At 54.4% G+C, this 21,598-nt stretch overlaps 1 protein-coding gene across 2 annotated transcripts in view; it reads left to right on the top strand.

Moving 5' to 3' along the window:
- LOC119458721 (mitochondrial-processing peptidase subunit alpha-like) overlaps positions 1-21,598 on the top strand; it is a 213,121-nt gene that overhangs the window by 29,761 nt on the left and 161,762 nt on the right. For both annotated transcript variants that reach the window (XM_037720576.2, XM_037720577.2), the window contains exon 4: positions 8,369-8,451. In XM_037720576.2, coding sequence (XP_037576504.1) covers positions 8,369-8,451 — 83 coding nt within the window. The remainder of the gene's footprint in view (positions 1-8,368; positions 8,452-21,598) is intronic.

Raw genomic sequence — 21,598 nt, 5'->3', positions numbered from 1 at the left:
TACACCAGCGAGGGAACACAAAAGACAAGCGCGTGCAAACGCACATGGAAAAGTGGCCGAATAGCTGGCTGCGGTTTTGAACTCGGCTTGTGGATTAAAACATACTGGATTTTCGCTGGCTGTTTTTGACTTTTTATGACTTCCCGCGACGCGCCGTTGCTGATCTCGGAGCCCGCGACATTCTCGGCCGTTGCCTTTGCGAAGGCAACTGCCGTCAGATCGTTTTCTTTTTTTCCCCCGTTCTCACTGACGATGACCCATTTGATTGCAGCACAAACATGTAATAGCGTTATAATGTTAAATATTCAGAATTATTTACATTTTCATGCAAAGAAAATATTAGTGTGCCTTTCCCGACTGTGAAGCAATAATTGATGTTTACCTCGAATATAAGGCGGGGGTAGACTTTGAGGCCGCGGTTTTCGGAAAAAAACCTCGCCTTATATTCGAATAAATACGGTACTTTATATACCACATGTAGAGAGGCACTCTAGTTTAATTAATTAGAGCGTAGAGGACTGCAGCGAGAGGTTACACAGCGCAGGCAACAAAGGCACATGGCTTCGACCAACTCGTCGTCGTTGTCTTTCTCGAAGCAGTGCATACTGCTCGTTCTTCTTCAGTGTAATTATCTCCCCGGAGAAAAGGAGCCGTCCCCGCGACCTACGGGCAGGATAGCACAGGGGGGTCGAAATGAGGCTTTAGCCGCTGAATGTGCACGATTTCGCGCCCAGCGCTTATCCGAAGGTGGCTCAAGGGGTTCTATGATGTAGTTCACAGGAGATGTTTGACTGACCACGCGGTAGGGACCTGGTACTTGGAAACGAATTTCGGTGAAAGTCCAGGGCTGGTGGCGGGAACCCAAAGCCAGACTAGTGAGTCAGGGGCATAGGGTGCAGGAGAGGCGGAAGTATCCCAACGGTGCTTCTGTCGCTGCTGGTCTTCCGTAGTAAATGTGCGGGCGAGCTGTCGGCACTCTTCTGCGTGTGCAGCAGCTTCGGACAGGGCAGTAGACTCCGTTGTGTCAGGGCGATACGGGAGGATAGTATCCATTGTGCAGGAAGGCTCGCGTCCATAAAGAAGAAAGAATGGGGAAAATCCTGTAGTGGTCTGTGTGGCGGTGTTGTAAGCATACGTCACGAAGGATAGAACGTGGTCCCAATTGGTCTGGTCAGATGCGACGTACATGGATAACATGTCGCCAAGAGTACGGTTAAAGCGCTCAGTCATTCCATTAGTCTGCGGGTGGTATGCAGTAGTGGTGCGGTGAATTACGTGGCATTCCTTGAGTAGGGCTTCTATAACCTCAGAGAGAAACACACGGCCTCTGTCGCTGAGCAATTCTCTGGGGGCTCCATGGTGAAGTATGATGTTACGCAGAAGGAACCATGCGACATCACATGCAGATGCGCTGGGCAGAGGCGAAGTTTCCGCGTAACGCGTTAGATGGTCTATCGCCACCCAGCGGTTGCCGTCTGAAGTACTCGGCAGGGGCCCGTAAAGATCAACTCCGACGGGGTCAAAGGCGCGTCCTGGGCAAGGCAAAGGTTGCAATGGGGCAGCTGAGGAACAAGGGGTACTCTTGCGGTGTTGGCAAGCAAGGCAGGAGCGCACATATCGGCGGACGAATCGGTACATTCCGCGCCAGTAATAACCAAGTCGCAGGCGCGCGTACTTTTTTAGTACTTCTGCATGTGCGCATTGCAGGTCATTGTGAAACGCTGCACATATGTCCGAACGTAGATGCCGTGGGACCATGAGTAACCATTTGCGGCCATCCGAGAGGTAGTTACGGCGGTATAGGAGTCCGTCACGAACAGCGAAGTGGTGTGCTTGGCGACGCAGTGTATGGTCAGAAGAAGGCGCTGATGGGTTGGACAGAAAAGCCAGCATAGAGACAATCCATCGATATTTCTGCTGCTCCGAAAGCATGTCCGTGGCGGTGAGGGAGGACTCGTATATTGGTACCTTCGAATAATTGGGCTGGCCTGACACAGGGGAGCGGAACAGGGCATCCGCGTCCGTATGTTTAGGGCCAGAGCGGTACAGCACTCGAATGTCGTACTCTTGGAGGCGGAGCGCCCATCGAGCGAGGCGACCTGAAGGGCCTTTTAAGGACGACAGCCAGCAGAGGGCATGATGGTCAGTTATTACGTCGAATGGGCGGCCGTAGAGGTAAGGGCGGAATTTAGTTATGGCCCAAATGATAGCCAAGCATTCTTTTTCTGTAACGGAATAGTTGGCTTGCGCTTTCGTCAGAGCGCGGCTGGCGTAAGCAATGACGTATTCATCGAAGCCAGTCTTTCGTTGCTAAGAACAGCGCCAATGCCAACACCACTAGCATCCGTGTGAATTTCTGTCGGTGCGCTGGGGTCGAAATGATGGAGAATCGGGGGTGAGGTTAGAAGACGACGCAGCGTCGTGAATGCGGCATCGCAAAGTGGCGACCAGGCCGAGAGGTCGTGGTTACCCGCGAGAAGCTGCGTCAAAGGCGCTTTTATGGTGGCGAAGTTGCGGATGAAATGGCGAAAGTGTGAGCACAATCCGATGAAGCTGCGGAGTTCTTTGGTGGTCTTTGGTCGGGCGAATTCGGCGACTGCTTGGAGTTTGGTAGGATCTGGAAGCACACCATCTTTCGAAACAACGTGGCCAAGGATGATTAGCTGTCAGGCGGCGAAGAGACACTTCTTGATGTTGAGCTGGAGTCCAGCATCGGCAAGGCAAGTGAGAACGCGTTCGAGTCGGAGCAGGTGAGAAGAAAAGTCCGGGGAAAAGATGACAATGTCATCGAGATAACAAAGGCATGTCTGCCATTTGAGGCCATGGAGGATGTTATCCATCATTCTTTCAAATGTGGCAGGCGCATTGCACAGGCCAAAGGGCATCACGGTAAATTCATATAAGTTGTCAGGCGTAACGAATGCCGTTTTCGGGCGATCTGACTCAGCCACCGGGACTTGCCAGTAACCAGATCGTAAGAGGAAAAGAGTTCAGCGCCTTGGAGGCAGTCTAGTGCATCGTCGATACGGGCGAGAGGATAGAGATCTCTCCGGGTTATCTTGTTCAGGCATCGATAGTCCACCCAAAAACGAATTGTCCCATCTTTTTCACCAGCACTACTGTAGAGGCCCAAGGACTGTGGGAAGGCTGTATCACGCCGTGTTGAAGCATGTCGCCTACGTGCACGTCGATGACACGACGCTCCGTCGCGGACACACGGTGTGGACGCTGCCGTAGTGGGACATGGCTACCATTGTCAATGGGATGAACGACTGTAGCTGTACGCCCTAAACATTGTTGTTGGAGGTCAAAAGAAGTGCGAAATCGGGTAAGGAGGTCGACGATCTGCGCGCGCTGCCTCGGAGTGAGCTGCGGATCAATACACCGAGCAAACGTTCTGTCACATGCTGGCTCAGACGCAGAGACAGCCAGAGCCATGGCGTCAACCTGAAGAGGAGTCGAGTCATCAGGCACATCGTAGAGAAAGTTCGTCAGCAGACCCGAGGCACTCTGTGTGAGCTTGATAGACACGAAAACGGATCGTAACGTAAAGTGCGCTGGAGCTCTGGCGAAGGGAAGCAAGAAGGGATGACGGTGTGCAGCAAGTTTCGACGGCGTTAAGAGAACTGTGGAATCGTAGAAAGCAGCACAGGAAACGGGCACAAGGGCGGAACAGAAAGCAGGGATATCGGTGTAGGCGGCGACGAACACTTGTGGGGGGCACACGCCGCCGCCACCTTCTCCCTCGGGCGCTCACTGTCGCTTGCGCACGTAGCGAACGCAGTGGGAGCCGGGTGGACACCTCCTGCGTATGCGCGCGCAGTGGGCGGGAGCCGGGCGGACACGAGAGAGAGGCACTTTGCCCTCTCCCGGTTCTCGCTCGCCTGTCGTGACGCACGCACCCGCGCGGGAAGAGGGAAAGTATCCGACGGCCGAGGAGGACATTCCCCTTGCGAAAAGGTAAAAAGGTATAAAAGAATGCGACCGAGAGACCCCGGGGTCTCTGACCTCGCTACACCTACCTGCCGATACGGATTTACCTGCTGAAACCCGTGAGTGACCTCGTTTGCGTGACTACTACACACGACGAGGCAAGCCTATTTTATTAGTTGTTATACAGAGCGGACTTCCCTTTACAAGTGTGTTTTATTGCTGACAGCAATAAACGTTGTTGAGTTGACTCGCTGGTTGCCTTATTCGCCCGAACCCTACGTAGCTGCGATTACACGCGCTACGGGTTGGGGAAGACCCCCACAGCTGGTAGCTATAATTTTGAGTGTTTTACGCGGAACAGTCAGGATCGCGGAAATGCCACGTTGGCAGGGTTTAGGCCTGACAGTAGGCGTAACACGCCGAGCGCCTCGCCGCTTTGTCCCCTGGACACAGAGGCACATATGCCTCTAAATAGTTCGAAGCAAGCTGCGGAGGCGTCTGAACCTTCGAGCGGTAGTATTCCGTCGAACGAAATAATGCTGCAGAATGCGCTGCAAGTCATGCAGAGCTTAGCGGGCGCCCTGCAGAACACAATGCAGGCCCTGCTGCAGAGCGAGCGACCACGAATTAAGGTAGACATGCCTACCTATAGTGGGTACCACGATCGCACTTGTGCAAACGAGTACCTCGACCGTCTGCAGTATTATCAGAAAGCGACAGTGCTTTAAGACGCCGAACTTCTCGCCCGCGTGGTCCCTGCGTCACTGACTGAGCAGGCGCTCGTTGGTTCCGACTGGCCGGACACAGAGCCCGCACGGTAGAAGAGTTCCGCGCGAACTTCCGCGAGGAATTTCTTCCGGCCAACTACGAGTGGCGTTTGAGGAGAGAGTTGGAGTTGCATACCCAGCATCCGGACGAGTCCCTGCTGGAGTATGTTCGAGCGATGGACGAACTTTATCGTCTCGCGAGCCCTCTCGCCACCGAGTTTCAGAGGTTGCCGACTTCGTCCTTCAAGCTATAATTCTGCGCCATGGTGCTCCTCGAGTACTGCTCAGCGACCGTGGAAAGGTCTTTCTCTCGCAACTTTTAAACGAAGTCCTGCGCGCCTCTGGTACCACCCACAAAACAGCGTCGAGTTACCATCCACAGACTAACGGCTTGACAGAGCGATTTCATCACACGCTTGCCGACATGATCGCCGTATATATTCAGCCTGATCACAAGAATTGGGACAAAATTCTACCTTTCGTCACTTTCGCCTACAACACGGCCGTTCAGCGTACCACCGGCTACTCGCCATTTTACTTAGTTTACGGACGGTCGCCTACTTCCCTTCTAGACGTTTCTTTCTTCGATGCTCCTGTCAATCCATCTGCATCGTCTAGCGAAGAATTCCTTTCACGACTCGCCCAGTGTCGCCAGCGTGCTCGCGTCAACACGGCGGCCAGGCAACACGACCGGAAGATCATTTATGACACCCTCCATCGCGTTGTGTCCTTCCGACCTGGTGACGAAATACTTCTATTGACGCCCCTTCGCACGCCTGGTTTGTGCGACAAGTTCCAGCCGCGTTTCATCGGGCCCTACATCGTCCTGGAGCAGACATCACCCGTCAATTATCGTGTGACTCCTGTTGTCGCCGCCACAGACCGCCGTTGTCGCAGCACCGAGGTCGTTCATGTCTCCCGCATGAAACCGTTCACGCGGCGGTCTTCGTCGCCTTGACTTGCGGCCAGGATGGCCGCTTCCACGTGGGGGGGGAAATTAGTGTGGGCGTTTATTACGCACGTCTTCTTCATCTGTATATTATCATCATCATCCTACGTTGCGCGATCCTCATCTTCAGTTATGTGTGATCATCATCATTGGGTGTGTGCTTTTGCTGGTTCGCTGCCGAGTACTCGGGCCGAATAAACGTCGTGCCAACAGAGACGCCATAGTATACGCATACCGCTTACAGTGCAGCCGCGTGAGACGAAATACCGGCCATAATGCGGCTTCCGCGGTAAAATCTCGCCGACAGGGACGGTAGCGAGCATGCTTCTCAACGAGGTGGGCCCACTGATTGGAGAGGAGATCAACGAGGGCGATGCGGAGGAGCAGCATGAGATGTGGAGCATGACTCCAAGGGCGATAAAATCGTCGCCGCGCGCCGTATGTGCGAGTGAAAATGTTCGGGGCACGCGCGCACCTTCGCGGAGAGCAAACGTGACTTCTGTCGCGCGAAAGGCCGGGAGGGTATGGGAGGGAGGGAGGGGGGGGCGACGCTGTGCCACGACACCAAATGCGGGTCTTCCAACTGGGCCCAAGGGTAACTGGCGACGCAATCTCCCACGCGAAAGGAGCAAGAAAAGAGCAAAGCGGGAAGGCAGCGCGGGAGGGAGGGATGGAGGGGGGGGGGGGGGGGCGGCTTCTACTCTGCCAACAAATGCGTTCTTGTACTTTGCACCTGTGCCGGCCATCGGTGTTGTTGTGCGCACCGTATCTTGAAAGCCATCTCCGCACGGCTCTGACCTTTGTATGCGCTGTGCTTACGCCGCTCAGTTTCCGTTGAAGCGATAGACCGCACGAACCTTCGCTCGCTGCGGCGGCCGCGCTTCCCCATGCCTGTGTGGGGAAATGCACAAAAGCAACAAAAGCGCCACCACTTCAAACTCTTGCTTCAAACTTTTCGTGCCCAGTCGTGGCCTCCGCGCTGTCCGGCGCCACGGCCGCGCCTCCGCACCAAGAGAGAAAGGGTGTGGGGACCATACGCTGCCACCTTCTCCCGCGGGCGCTCGCCCGTCGCCTGCGAACGGAGCGCACGCGGCGGTAGCCGGGCGGACATCTCGTGCGCGCACAACGCGCGCTGCGGGAGCCGGGCGGACACGGGAGAAATGCACTTTGCCCTCTCCTGGTTCTCGCTCGCCTCACGTGACGCGCGCGCCCGCACGGTAAGAGGGAAAGTATCCGGCGGGCGAGGAGGACACTCCCCTCGCGGAAAGGTAAAAAGATATAAAAGAGTGCGACCGAGAGACCCCAGGTCTCTCTGACCTCGCTTGACCTACCTGCCGATACGGATTTACCCGCTGAAACCCGTGAGTGACCTCGTTTGCGTGACTACTACACGCGACGAGGCAAGCCTATTTTATTACTTATCGTACAGAGTGGACTTCCCTCTGCAAGAGTGTTTTATTGCCAACAGCAATAAACGTTGTTGAGTTGACTCGCTTGTTGCCTTATTCGCCCGAACCGTACGTAGCTGCGATTACGCGCGCTACGGGTTGGGGAAGACCCCCACAAGGGAGAAAGCGCGTGACTGCGCGCTGTTCTCCTTCGCGGCCGTCGGTGGGGCGGCGTTTATGGGTATCAACCGACGCGGGTCGAAAATCGATTCGTAACAACCGTTCTCTAGCACGGTGCGAAGTAATGGGGCTCGGCGGGGACCACAGAAGAATTTGTATCATCCGGAAATTCGTATTAGTCGTGATCGTATCATCAAGATTCCACTGTACTTTGCCATTGCTCGGCTACTTGAGAACTGCGCCAAAATGCTGAAACATAACCGGCCAACCCTTATTGCGTGTGTTGCTTTTGTCTGAGCTAGAGGTTTGGCTGGTGTGAAGAAAGTAACTCCTCCGAAAGGTGAATGCCCCTTCCACTGAGATAGGCACTAGGAAAATCAGTTTAATACTGTGGGGTCTCACTGGAGGCTCAGTGTCTAACTCACAATGCTCCTGACATCTCCTGCTATGTGATGCATGCTGTTACGTACACACACCCGGTGCTGGGTCATGCCCAAGAAAGTGTCTGCCATGGAGTTTCCTTCCATTTGTTACCAGAACAAATCTTGACAAGTAGACAGACATTAGTGTCCACAGCTGGTACGACATAATTAATCGAACTGAGCAGCAGCCAAGAGGGATGAGAAGCGAGAAACGGGTGAGTTGGCGTGGAAGAATTCAGGGCGTGGACAAAATGAGAAGAGACAGAAATGTCTCTTACTTCTCATGCCTAGGAATTTGCGCTCCGAATTAGCCAAGGGAGCGTAGCTGCAAGAACCAGTGTCACAGATTTTTTATGGGGCAAGTGAGACTAGCGTCAATGATTAACAACACGGGTGACGCACCGAAAAACTAGAAATGCGAGAAATGCCGGGCACCTGGAGGCCAAACTAACGAGTGAACATCCTGGCTGCGGCGGTCGCATTCCAACGGGGGCGGAATGTGAAAACACTCGTGTACCATGCATGTTGAGGAAACCCAGCTGGTCAAAATTAATCTCCCCACTTCGGTGTGCCTCGTGATCAGATCGGGGACCCCGAAATTCAAGAGCAGGAGCGAGTAAGAAGGGTGCAAAGGTAGCTGTGCAATAAACTGGCTTCCCAGTAATATTGCCGAGCACCATTGCGTGTGTGTCTGAGGTAGAGCTTCAAGTGCAGCAACCTGTGTTGCAGTCCACACGGGAGTTCAAGGACCGGGATGCAGTGCTCCAGGAGCTGGAGAAGCAAGGCGGCATCTGTGACTGCCAGGGATCGAGGCAAGTCTATCTCTCACTTCACACCTTGGCCGCATTCGCTTTGACCCTACCACATTTCGAAGCTCCTTTGTTGTGGTGAGTTTGCAGATTGGCTCAACGAATGTCAGCCAGCAGGCATCCTCTGAAAACCCTTAGATTCCCTGGATAGGGCAACCATGACATCAGCGGCCACTCCGGCCAGTGTGGTGAAAGCATGGTCTATTGAGCCGCTTACTCGGGTGGGACGTCAGCACCACTACCTTCACAAGTCATCAACCATCTTTGAATTTAATTTTATGCTCAGTTGTCAGACTTTAGACATCTGGGCACAAGGTTAGTGCAATCCAAAGGGGACACCAATCCATTCTGCTTAGCAGTTTGGTGGGGGCTTGCATACAAAGGTTTTGTTGTGTGCCTCCTCTTTCTTTTTCTTTCTTTTTTTCATTTGTGTACTGGGGAATTATTTGCTTGTTGAAGAAAACAATGTTTTAATTTTAAGTCCTGGAATGTCGAGGATTTGCAAGTCGTTAAAAGCTCCTGGATTTAAGCACTCTCTCTGCTACAAAAGTCACTAAATTTCATTTTATTTATTTCTACCTAAAGGTCAGAATGCGTTACATAAGGGCATTGCATTACATTACATAAGGGGTTCCCAACCTCAGTAGCCTCGCGGAACCCTACACATCCTTGTAGTGCCCCCCCCCCCCCCCCTGCCCCCCTTGTGCAACAAGTCAAATATCTCCCCCTAAACAGGCATCCAGATGCGAGCAAATATTATTTCTAGACAAGATTTATTGCACTCAAATGTGAGGTAGAAGAAAGAGGTTCACATTTTAGCGGGGAAGAGTGGCTCTTAGTCAAGATGCGCCTCGATTATGCTGAGGGCCAGCCTCAAATCAGGTGCTATTTCCATCCGGTTCCTGTATTTATTTTTGGCACAGGACAGAGTTGGTAATGCCTGCTTGGCACCTCGCTTTCATAGCTGGGTCGGCCTAGCTGTCACTACTGCCATCTCTTCGCCACAAAGGCACAAAAGGGGGGAGGCCCCTTTGGCGCTCGCAGAACCCAGTTTGGGAATCCCTGCATCGCATAATGCATGTTCAGTGCACAGCTTACTGTATTCAATTTGTACCTAAGTTGAAAAGGTGCATTTATGACTGTAGTTGCATAAGTTTGGTTATGCAGTCAATCCCGGATATATCAAACTCGGATGTATCCAATTGTTGTCTATATCAAACATTTGTAAAATCCCCTTGAAAACCCTATGCAAACGTATACGAATGTACTATATGTACATCGAACTCCCGTTCAACGACACATTCGATATATCGAACGATGTGCTGTGCTGTGCCCCTGCAAGTGCACTTCTCCTAACAAATACGCAATCACTTCTCGTGTGGCCGTAAATATTTCATGCCGACAAATTTGAAACGCCACTGTTTTGGCAGATGCTGTCAAACAAGATATTGAATCTGAAGGACAGTACATGCCATGGAGGAAAAATGAGCAGTATGCTCCAGTTTAGCTCGCTGTACATATGGATGGCTCATGCAAACTGCGGCCATTCATTATCGGTAAGAGCAGATCGCTACTCTGCTTCAAGAATGCGAAAGGCCTTCTAGTCTAATATGCGTTCTGCAAAAAAGCGTGGATGATGCTCAACCTTTTCACAAAACTGGAGCTGCTGCGCCGCCGTGTTTATTTTCTTGTAGACAAAGGCTTTCTGTGAACGGCACTTTAGGATTCTGCGAATGGACAAAATGAATCTGACACTAACCTCCACTTGGATAGATCTTTACATTAGTTTGAATTTACCAAAACCATTGCATGTCACATCCACACTTCGCTTTGCGGCAACAGCGTGCAAGACTCGTCACTGTGTGATTTGCGGGTCCAAAGTGAACATGTTTCATTCCTGCACACACTTACATGTCAGTGGGTACGGCCTTGAGTGTTCTGAAAAGCTGAACGGCTCTTTCGAAACTAGCGTGTGTGCAGTGCCGGCAGTCACTGATGCAGAGGCCGGAGGGGAAGAGCCGAGAACGTAGGAGGTATGTACCGGCCACGAGGTGTCGGAGTGCTCAGTGGCACGCAAAAGACTCGCGGACTTTTTAGGGCGGTCGAGAAGTGAGGACGACTGGTTCCAACAGAAAGTCTGCTCCGAAACACGGCACAAGAGTCTGCCTGACTTGTTGCCCATGGTCGTTTACATGGTGCATATTGCAACGGGCACGCGGCCAGGCCCGTCCATGTACGATTCGTAGTACAAGTGTGCTGATGGTGGCACAGCGCTTATCCATACAGGCTAGTTTGCTTCTGCAGTGCGTCTATTTCGACATTTTTTGAATAAAAATGCACAACATGCACTTCGATGTGCGTGAGACGCACCGCAGTCCTGTGTCTTGGCGACGCGGGTAATTAGGGTTAGCGTTACGAAAACCATTCCGCAGTGTGAGCGACTTGCAACGTTCATGCACAACAATTAAGCCAATTTTTGTGCAGTCGACGTGGTCATGGGATAAGCAAATGGGTAAGTTCTGGCTTTTCACGATCTCGGGAAACTGTTGGAGACGTGTGGAGATGTCATATAAGCTTCAGGTAGTCATATTTTAAATTTCAAATTATCAATGTATCGAACTGTTTTGTCATTACCTTTCTATTCGATATATCCAGTATCAACTGTAATGCTTTGTGCTGCATTAGCCACATTAAGGACCAGTTGCATCAAGCTGTCTTGTACTCTGGCGTAGTGGGTAACGAGAGATTTCATCATTGTCTGTCTTGGTGAATAATTTTCGTTCATTTATGGTGACCAGAAGCTTATAATATATTCTGTCTGCTCGAAAAAGTGAGTAACGCTGGAATAATGAAGCTGTTTCAAGGTCCACGAAATGGCCATGGTAATTGCAGTATACGTACATGCAGGGTTCGTTTCTGTAAAAGAATTAACTTCTTGTAGTAGTTTGTTTTTGACGTTGTTCCCCAGACTTAGTAGTATGTCCCACAAACACTTGGGTAACTGTTATTGAAGTTATGCTCATTCACCACAGGCGATTTTGAGGCGATCAAAGAGGTGTTCCCAGTGGTTCAGATTTTCTGTGCCATACCTTGTGGGATCGCACGCGCATCCCGATGTCTTCGGAGCGGCCGCGCGGTTATCATGCGATGATCACGTGCTCGCTCGCGGAGGGTAGCGGGGAGAGAGCACGTTTTGCCGCTCCCGCTGCTCTTCGCGCCTGGCCGCGAGACCGCATCCGAGGCACCCCGTTCCCTCCTTTCCCCTTTCTTGGAACCGGGGATACTCCCTCTCCGTCGCTCGGGGAGAAGCGCTATTCCCCCGAGGCGTTTTTGTCTTTCGGCTGACGAGCTTGCGACTGGCCGCATCTCAATTCAGCCGCGGAGACTGCCGCACGCCGTCCCCCTGCAACGCCCGGCTTTTGTGAGCGACTGACCGCCCCAGGGCCGAGCGCGGATCCACGCGAGGTGAGCTGAACCCTTATCAGCCTCTCGTGCGTTTCCACTATTGTGTGGTTTTTGTCACCTCAGTCGTGCGGAACGCTCCACCGCTGTGGTTGCCGTTTTATTTTGTGTACCTGTTGTTGCCTCAGTTGGTGTGTAAACTCAAGGTGAATAAACACCTTAAGTCAAAGACTCGCCCTGCCCCCCCTGGCCTGAACCCGCCGTGGTCGCAACTCAGTGCGAACCGCGGGTTAGGGGTCACAGCTCTGACTGTTAGGGCTGCTGCGAAAGTGCTTGCGAGCGACTGCCGCTCCGCTGGCGCGGTGCGATCCAGAGAAGGGTCAGGTGCGCACGAGCGAACTTGAGTAAATACCCCTATATTTGGCGCCCAACGTGGGGCCAGAGGTGTGACAGGTTGAGTCTGTTTGTGTGAGTGACTGCTACCACACAAACGAACCATGGCAGCATACGGGGCTGACTTACAGCCGTTGTACACGCTGTCACAGGTGGCTACCAACAGGCAACAATTCGAAGCGGCGGTAACCGCTACCGCACAGTCAAAACCTGCGGCGAACGTTAGCCCTGGGAATTTGATCAGCTTCGAAGAGGGTAGCGCTACACGTGAGGCGCTCTCTCCGACAGGACGTACCCTCGAAGGCGTGAGGCACATTACGCCGAACCCTTCGTCAGAATTTGCGGAGAGCATGGAGCCACAGCGGCATACGTGCCCAACGCACGCAGCTCCTGTGCCAGACATTACTGGTCAGAGCGAGTCACAGCCGATGCTGTTGCGCGATGCTATGCGCCTGATTGAAAGCTTGACAGGTGTCGTGCAGAACACTCTGCTGACATCTACCGCAGCTGCTAGACCGAGAGTGAGGGTGGACTTACCCACCTATAGCGGGTACCATGATGTAGTCAGTGCCAACGAATACCTCGATCGCATGCTGACTTACCAGCAGGCGACGGGGCTGTCCGATGGTGAGATGCTGGAACGCGTCGTACCAGTGTCGCTGAGTGATCACGCTGCCCGCTGGTTCCGGCTTACTGGCCATCGGTCTCGTACGCTGGCCGAGTTCCGAGCGACCTTACGCGAGGAATTCTTGCCCGCAGATTACCAGCGTCGTCTGCGACGCGAGTTAGAGCTACGCACTCAGCATCCGGACGAATCCTTGCTCGAGTACGTAAGGGCGATGGACGACCTTTATCGTACCGCTGACCCCTCTGCTCCGAATTGCGATAAGGTGGAGAGAGTCACGCGACAAGCTCATCCTACTTTCGCAGCGTATTTGAGAGGCGGCAAGTTCAGGGATTTGGATGAGCTGGCCTCGGAGGCAAAGCGCATACAGGCGGACATACTCGCCTCGCGTTCATACCGGCCTCCACCCCCAGCGTCGCAGGCACTTGAGCCGCGATGCGCATGGAACGGGGACACTTTTCGCACTCGTTCCCGGGGAGATGGTGCGATTGCCTTCAGTGACGGACCCCTGAGAAGTTGTTGGGAATTATCTGACCGGGCTCTCGACCCGTACACGTATGCCATGCGTGCAGCACGCGCTGCCGATGGTCAAGGTATGCAGAATCGTGGTCGACAGGCCGACCCGAGGGTGCCAGAGCAGAGCGCGCCTGCAAGGGAGCAGTCGATAGGGAGGAACAATGGCCAACCGGCGCGAGGCACTGCACGCCAAGCCCGACAAAGGCCACCTATCCTCTGTTATCGGTGCAACCAGCCGGGGCACTTAGCCCGGGATTGCGGACAACCTGCGAACCGAGAGCACGCGCTTTCGGGAAACGAACGGAGCCGCCGGTGAGCAACGCTGCATGGCCGGCGGCGGTTACAGCGGCGCCAAGTGAGACACATGAACTCCTTGCCCCGCTGGCTTGTCGTTTCGGACCATCCAACGACACGCCAGTGCCGATCATAGAGGTTACAGTCGCCCGGCGCAGGTTTTTTGCGCTATTAGACACGGGAGCAAGCGCTTCACTCTTCGGCGACGAGGTGTGTGAACATCTCCGTCGGAACGGCGTCCGACTGAGAGAGAGTAATGTAACTTTCCGACTCGCCAGCGGCACGGCGCACGCGAGCGGTGCTGCTAGGCTTGTGGTGCGGTGGGAGAAACGGGTGAGGCGACAACGCCTCGCTCACCTCCCCGGCCTGTCGGTTCCTATAATTCTTGATAGAGACTTCCTCGCCAAGACGGGCATTGTTATTGACGTCTGCAAGGGAGGATATAGGGAGCGAGCATGCGGCGCCCTGAAACCTTTCGTTAAATTTCAAAAAGCGTCAGAGACAACTTCGTTCGATGATGCTTCGCGCGCAGACTGACTCAACGATTGCCCAAAAAGGTCACTCAGAACGGTTTCCGCCGGGTCGACATGCCGACCAGGCAGCCGCGATGAGGAAAAAGGCGTGGAGGGGAACCGCTCCCCTCCCGCACGGCCCCCAACCCCCGCTGCGGTAGCACAGTGCGCTGCGGTGAGGGGTGAACGAGACCACCCGCTGCTGAACGGCTCATGCAGTTTGTCGGTGGAAGAAAAGGCTCGCCTCTCATCGCTTCTGAATGAATATGACGCCGTATTCACAGAGCGGCCTGGCTGCACCACGCTAGTTAGGCACAAAATTGAGACAGGCGATGCCTCTCCGTGGAAGTGCAATCCTCGGCCGGTTAGTTTGGCTAAGAGGAAAGCACTAGACAGCGCCCTGGACGAACTGCTCGATACAGGCGTTGTTGAAAGGTCCGATAGCCCATGGGGTTTTCCTGTGGTGTTGGTTCCTAAAAAGGATGGGACGACCCGCCTTTGTTTTGACTATCGCCGCCTGAACGAGGTAACACGCAAGGACGCATATCCGCTTCCTAGCATTCCCTCGATCGTGTCCAATGTTGGCGGAGCGAAGTACTTCACTACGCTCGATGCAAGCAGAGGATACTTTCAGGTGGAGGTAGATCCCCGTGACCGAGAGAAGACTGCCTTCACTTGTCACCGGGGCCTTTATCAGTTTACCCGAATGCCTTTTGGACTGGTCGGCGCGCCTGCGACTTACCAGCGCCTAATGGATCGTGTCCTAGGTGACGCAAGGTGGCACTACGCTCTTGCTTACCTAGACGATGTCGTGGTATACTCGCGGACTTTTGATGAGCACTTACGCCATCTCAGGGACGTGTTGGAGCGTCTGAGGTCCGCGGGGATAACGCTAAACCCGACCAAGACTCAGATAGCAGCAACCCGAGTAACGCTACTGGGGTTTACACTGGATAACGGACGCCTTCTGCCGTGCGACGACAAGGTTCAGGCATTATTGAACTACCCGTCACCGGTAGACATAGGCGGACTGAGACGCTTTTTGGGGCTGGTGAACTTCTATCGCCAGTTCATCCCAGACTGCGCTACACTACAAGCCCCCTTGACTATGCTGTTAAGGAAAGGTGAGCAGTGGAGATGGGGTCCCGAGCAAGAGGCGGCACTGCGCAACCTCGTAAACGCGCTCGTGGAGACCACTGAGTTAAAGCTACCAGATTTGAACCAGGAATTTGTCATACACACGGACGCCAGCGACCTTGGCCTAGGAGCGGTTTTGCTCCAACAGCACGAAGGTAGCTTGCGGCCGGTAGCATTTGCTAGCCGCTCTTTGAGCCCCGCAGAGAAAAATTATTCTGTGACAGAAAAGGAATGTCTCGCGATCATTTTCGCTCTCAAAAAGTTTGACTACTATGTTGATGGAGTTTCATTTATTATCGAGACTGATCACATGGCACTAACTTGGCTTAGGCGTCTAGGAGAGCCGAGCGGCCGGCTCGCGCGATGGGCACTTCTCCTGCAGCGATATGACTTTACCGTTCGCTACAGGAGAGGAAAGAACAACGTTGTGGCGGACGCACTTTCGCGCGCGCCCGTTGACCGTGAGGAGAGTAACAATACTACTCAACTCGCCTCGCCCGAAACTGAGCTCGAGAGCAGATTAACTGCGGCGACACTCGAAGTCGTCAGGAGGGGTAACATTAATACCCGTCCTGACTCTTCAGAGACTCAGCCTAAGGGCAGAGTAACTGCTACAATGCTCGACGGCAATAGTCCCAAAGGGAGGACGGACGAACCACCTTCTCCGGACGAAAGCGTGAACCACTTGGACTGCGTCAGTTCAGTGGGGAGCGTGTTCAGCAGAAAGGAGCTGTTAGAGGCACAGCGGGAGGATCCCTTTTGTAAGAAAGTGTTTGAGGGGCTCCGGGAGCCCGGCGGCGCAGCCGCGGCGCACGTGGATGCAGCTGGTATTGCTGTGAGTGCGCGGCGCTCCGAAACAGCTGGTAGTGCTGTGAGCGCGTTGGATTCCTACCTGCTAGATTCTGACGGCGTCCTGCTGAGATACATTCCCGCGGAGGAGGATACACATGAGTCCTTCAAAGCGGTCATTCCACGCACGCTGAGAGGAGCACTTTTACGCTACTTTCACGATACGTGTATCGCTGGGCATGCGAGTGGCCCTAAGACTTACTTTAAGTTGTGCCGCTTTGCTACCTGGCCTGGAATGAAGCGGGATGTGATGCGCTACGCCCGCTCTTGCAACGTGTGCCAACGCGTGAAGCCGCGTGGTGGACGACCGCCCGGGCTCATGCAACCGATTAATAGCCGAACACCCTGGCAGATTGCGGCATGTGACGTCATGGGACCTTACCCAAGGACACCGAGCGGGAACCAATTCCTTCTCGTCGTCACAGACCATTTCAGCAAGTGGGTGGAACTGTTCCCCCTGCGGAAGCTGTCGGCACGCGTAATCATGGGGAAGCTAATCGAGGTGTTTACACGATTCGGCTACCCTGAGCAGTTGATAACGGACAATGCGTCCTATTTCACGGCCAAATTATTCGTGGATTCTTGTGCAGCTCTCGGCATTAAGCACCGGAGAACAACCACGTACCACGCCCAGGCGAATCCCACGGAACGTGTGAACCGCAACATCAAGCACATGCTCGTTGCATTTGCGGGGACGCACAGCGATTGGGACGCTTGTCTCCCTGAAATTGGATTTGCTATCAGGTCGACAGTGAATCGCTCAACTGGGTTTACACCCGCCACCCTCAACCTTGGGAGGGAGCTGTTGAACCCGGTAGAACGCACTCTACAGGAACGCAGCAGCACGGAACTGGTTGTTTCGTCGGCACGCGCCGATTATGCAACTGGGCTGCGCGCAAAGGTAACGGAGGCTTTACGCAAAGCGCGACGGAACCTGAGCACTGCTCGCGCCGAGCAGAAAGCGCAGTACGACCGCTCTCATCGGGAAGTTCAGTACAAAGTGGGTGACCTGGTGTTGAGGCGGAATCACGTCCTAAGCGACGCCAGTAAGAAATTCTCAGCTTCTCTGGCGCTGAAATGGACCGGACCGTACCGGGTGCGAGAGACTGTCTCTTCGCTCGTGTACAGGCTGGCGGACTTGAAGTTAAGACCGATCAGCAGACCGGTGCATGTCTGCGACCTCAAACCCTATTACGACAGAGGGAACGAGTGTCCCGAGGAGAACGCTCTCCCGCGCCCGCAGGCAGTGACATCGAGAGGCACAGCTCGACGTTCGAGCCCAGTGCGGCGCTATAACTTGCGATCTCGGCAGAACTAACTCTGTCCGGTTTGCAGAGGCTATTTTATTGTGCGCAATATCGGACGGAACGCTCCTTCGATGTCTAGCGTGCAGCCTTCCAGAGCGAGCATGCGCTTTCTCTTTGGAAGAAGCGAGAGGGGTTAACCAAACTGTCGCAGCCGCAGACCGCCCGTCGGGAACCGTGGTACTACAACCAAGCAGAAAAGACCGTTTTCGCTGTGTGTACAAACGAGCAGGCCATGGACAGTCAGTGATGTATTCCACGCAAGAGGCGGCGAGAAAAGCGAAGCCCCAGCAGCCAGCGACGAGGAGAAAAAGGCCGCAAACAGCTTCCGGTCCGAAATGGGGGCAGCGGCGCAGAATTCTCCGAACCGCACCGCCAAGCCCCGCGACCGAGTTGCGGGCCCGCAACCAGGCACCCGGCGCCGGGGCCGAGCGTAAGACATCTCCCACAGGAACGCAGTGGCCTCCCGCTAGCGCAACGAGTCGCAACCCGCCATCCGTAATGGCTCGGCGGGCCTTTGGCTCTGCACCCTCCGAGGTGCTGTACACCGAAAAGGCGGGGCGACGGGGACGAACGGGCCTGGCGATACCTAAACGGGACAGTGGCACTTCCGCCTTCGTCCGGCTGGGTATCAAGAAAGCTTTGCTCCGTCCTCGGCGAAGATGTCGAACCACCGTGACCCCCGCGCCACCGACGCAAAGAAACGCTGGTCGAACTCGTACCATAACTCCGGCGGGCCCGACCACACGAGGATCAAGCGGCCCAAGCAACAACAACACCTGGCTCCTGCCACTCCCGGGGCTTCCATGTCTGGTGGCCGAGACAGCGAGGGCGCGATGAGAAGCCGGCCTGGCACCCCCTTTCATCCTGGATCCACAGGCCAACATCACTCGGCCACACCGGGCACTAAACTAGAAAGGCGCTCGGTGGCAACGTGGACCTTCCAGGCCGGCACGGAGGCTCCTGTCTCCTACTTTTCGGCGGCGCTGTGGAAAAGGCAGGAGCGGGCGCGCATCTCGAAAAGAAGCGACCGGCTCTTCGCGCCATTTCAGGGCCGGACGATAACCGAACTAGATCGCCAGTCGAACAGCGCCTGCATTCCCCCGGATCCGGGCTCTGTGTTCTGCGAGTGCGGCGGGCTGATCATCCACGAGAGCCACGAGAAATCACTGCTCCATCGACAGCGGATCGCGGCCCTTGGGGACGGAGCGCCTTCAAAGAAAAGCACTGAGCTGCACACAAACGCGGCTACCGAAGACGTCATTCGGCGGGCAAGGACGGACCCGCAGTTTGCTAAATGGCTGCTGGAGGCCGCCGCGGGGACCACGCAGAAGGTCCCTGCGGTTTTGTCAGCACCATCGTCATTCTCGTCGCAATCGTCACCATCGCCCGGCACCTCGACCTGGCCTGCGGGGACCGACAGCCCAGCGACACCGGCGGCGGGTGGCCAAGGCTGCTCCCTAATCGACTTGGACTTCACCGCCCTGATGGCGGAGTAGCTGGCCCCTCTCGGAAAAGCCTCAGGTGACGGCGGCCTCTTCGCGGCTGAAGGGGGATTTTAAGGAGGGGGGGATGTGGGATCGCACGCGCATCCCGATGTCTTCGGAGCGGCCGCGCGGTTATCATGCGATGATCACGTGCTCGCTCGCGGAGGGTAGCGGGGAGAGAGCACGTTTCGCCGCTCCCGCTGCTCTTCGCGCCTGGCCGCGAGACCGCATCCGAGGCACCCCGTTCCCTCCTTTCCCCTTTCTTGGAACCGGGGATACTCCCTCTCCGTCGCTCGGGGAGAAGCGCTATTCCCCCGAGGCGTTTTTGTCTTTCGGCTGACGAGCTTGCGACTGGCCGCATCTCAATTCAGCCGCGGAGACTGCCGCACGCCGTCCCCCTGCAACGCCCGGCTTTTGTGAGCGACTGACCGCCCCAGGGCCGAGCGCGGATCCACGCGAGGTGAGCTGAACCCTTATCAGCCTCTCGTGCGTTTCCACTATTGTGTGGTTTTTGTCACCTCAGTCGTGCGGAACGCTCCGCCGCTGTGGTTGCCGTTTTATTTTGTGTACCTGTTGTTGCCTCAGTTGGTGTGTAAACTCAAGGTGAATAAACACCTTAAGTCAAAGACTCGCCCTGCCCCCCCTGGCAGTTCTATCGGCTGAATAAACTGGAAAACAGTTTATTCAGCCGATCACTGTTTTGTGTGAAAAAGTCGCCAATGTTTGTGTCAGTGGTGGCGGCGATGCGCTCGGGCCGGTCTATTGGCATGGTGGGTATCTGGCTGTCCGGCTTCCTGCCATTGCGCCCACCTTTAATTCAGCAGTCATTGAAAGAGTTAAGCAATGTGTTGCTTGCACTGTGCCAAGGTTGCTGCTGCTTGTGTGCTGCATCTCCAATGCACGGTACACGGACGTTTTTGCATTTCACCCCTGTCGAAATGCAGCCGAGCCGGAACGGCACTGCACCAGGACTGGGCGAGGCTGGCCGCCGTAAAAAGCGGTACGGCCGAGCCCGGACGACCATCGGGAACATGATCAAGTGCGTTTGTATCCCTGAAAACGTGTAGTCAGGGTGAGCATTAAAGAAAAGGCCACTTGGCTGTTTACAGGTATGCACTACAAATTGGCATAGGAAATGTGCGGGCATGGTGGCAGCCTCAGCACCTGTATGATCTATTGCCACTAGCATCTTCATTTCTCTGGTCGGTAACACGTTTGGCATAGTGCTGTTGAAAGAGTACTTCACGCTTTTAATAACCCCGACGCGTTGCCGATAGTTGTCACCCGCAGCCTGAAGTTGCCGAGTTGGCTCAGCAAGCTACGTGCCGCAATTGTGCACCACCTACAACCAAGAGCGGTGCGGGTACGGAGAGACAGACGCTTGCTCAAATACCTTCTTCATTGTGTGGGAAAGGCTGTTTCCTTTTGCATCTTTATCATTTTTTGTTCCCATATACAGTGTAGACCGCTTATAACGTAAGTCGCCGGAGTCGCGAATATCTGCACTATAAGCGGTACCGCACTATAACCAAAACAACGATTTTCAAGCCCTGCTCGTGTGCAAAACATGTAGACCAAGCATGTAGAAACGCTTTGTATTATCGCGCGCATATCTCACTGGCGAAAACATAATCGCGATGTAGCCGGTGCTCTTCAAGCTCGACAGCTTTGCACCGAATCAAAACGAAACAACTGTTTGCCGCAACCGCTGCAGAAAAAAAACGTGACCGCTAACGACGCCATTATGAACGGCGACTTTGCGATGCTGAAGGCACGTGCCCGACGCACGCACCGAGCCTCGACAAATTAACTACCATTCGCTGCAACAACTGCAGTCGAAACCGCGGTCGCTATCAATGTGATCATCGATGGCGACCACGCAGTTTTTTAGGCATGCGGCCAACGCGCATACAGAGTAAAAAAGAAACTACTGTTCGCCGCAACCGCTGCGGAGAAAACCGCGGCCGTTATCGACGTGATCGTGGCTGAGAGCTACGCAGTTACGAAAGCCTGCGGCCAACGCGGTGTTATGCGCAGTGGTAAATGCAAGAATACAGGCGTTCAGACACAAATAGGCTCGAAGCATTCCGGCGTTGCTGTCATTCACGTACGTTTTCAACTGATGGCTGTGGCGATGCGGACTCCGCCACTTCGTTTCGGTTGGATGCTAGCGCCGTTCTTGCTCTTTTGCATCGCACATTTGTGGCGCTCGTCGCTCACCGAGCTCCGAAAGTAGTCCGAATTAACGAATTTGATTGCATTGAATAATGCATACGCCGGTCGGGACTAAAGGACGAGTCCAAATTGACGAGGGTCGAATTAACGAGGTTTTACTGTAGCTCCAAACTAATTTTGCAGAACACTGATTAAATTGGCAGCGTCGCTCGTGCGATATCTGCACTTCACGACACGCATCGCGACGGGTGCACAGTAACTGAAGCCGCGTTCAGTGCTAAACGCACCGCCGATAAGCAGCCGAGCAAGTTTTCTCTGTCGCCTAGACAACCTACGCGCGCATTTTTTTTTCGTTTGTTTGCTCCGCGTATGCTCCTCCTCCGCATCGCCCTCGTTGATCTCCTCTCCCATCGGTGGGAGCACCTCGTTGAGAAGCGTGCTCGCTACCGCCCTTGT

Source organism: Dermacentor silvarum, chromosome 7 (assembly GCF_013339745.2).
Source record: "Dermacentor silvarum isolate Dsil-2018 chromosome 7, BIME_Dsil_1.4, whole genome shotgun sequence".
In the NCBI taxonomy this organism is placed as follows: Eukaryota; Metazoa; Arthropoda; class Arachnida; order Ixodida; family Ixodidae; genus Dermacentor; species Dermacentor silvarum.
This window is presented reverse-complemented; position numbering and strand designations above follow the sequence as displayed.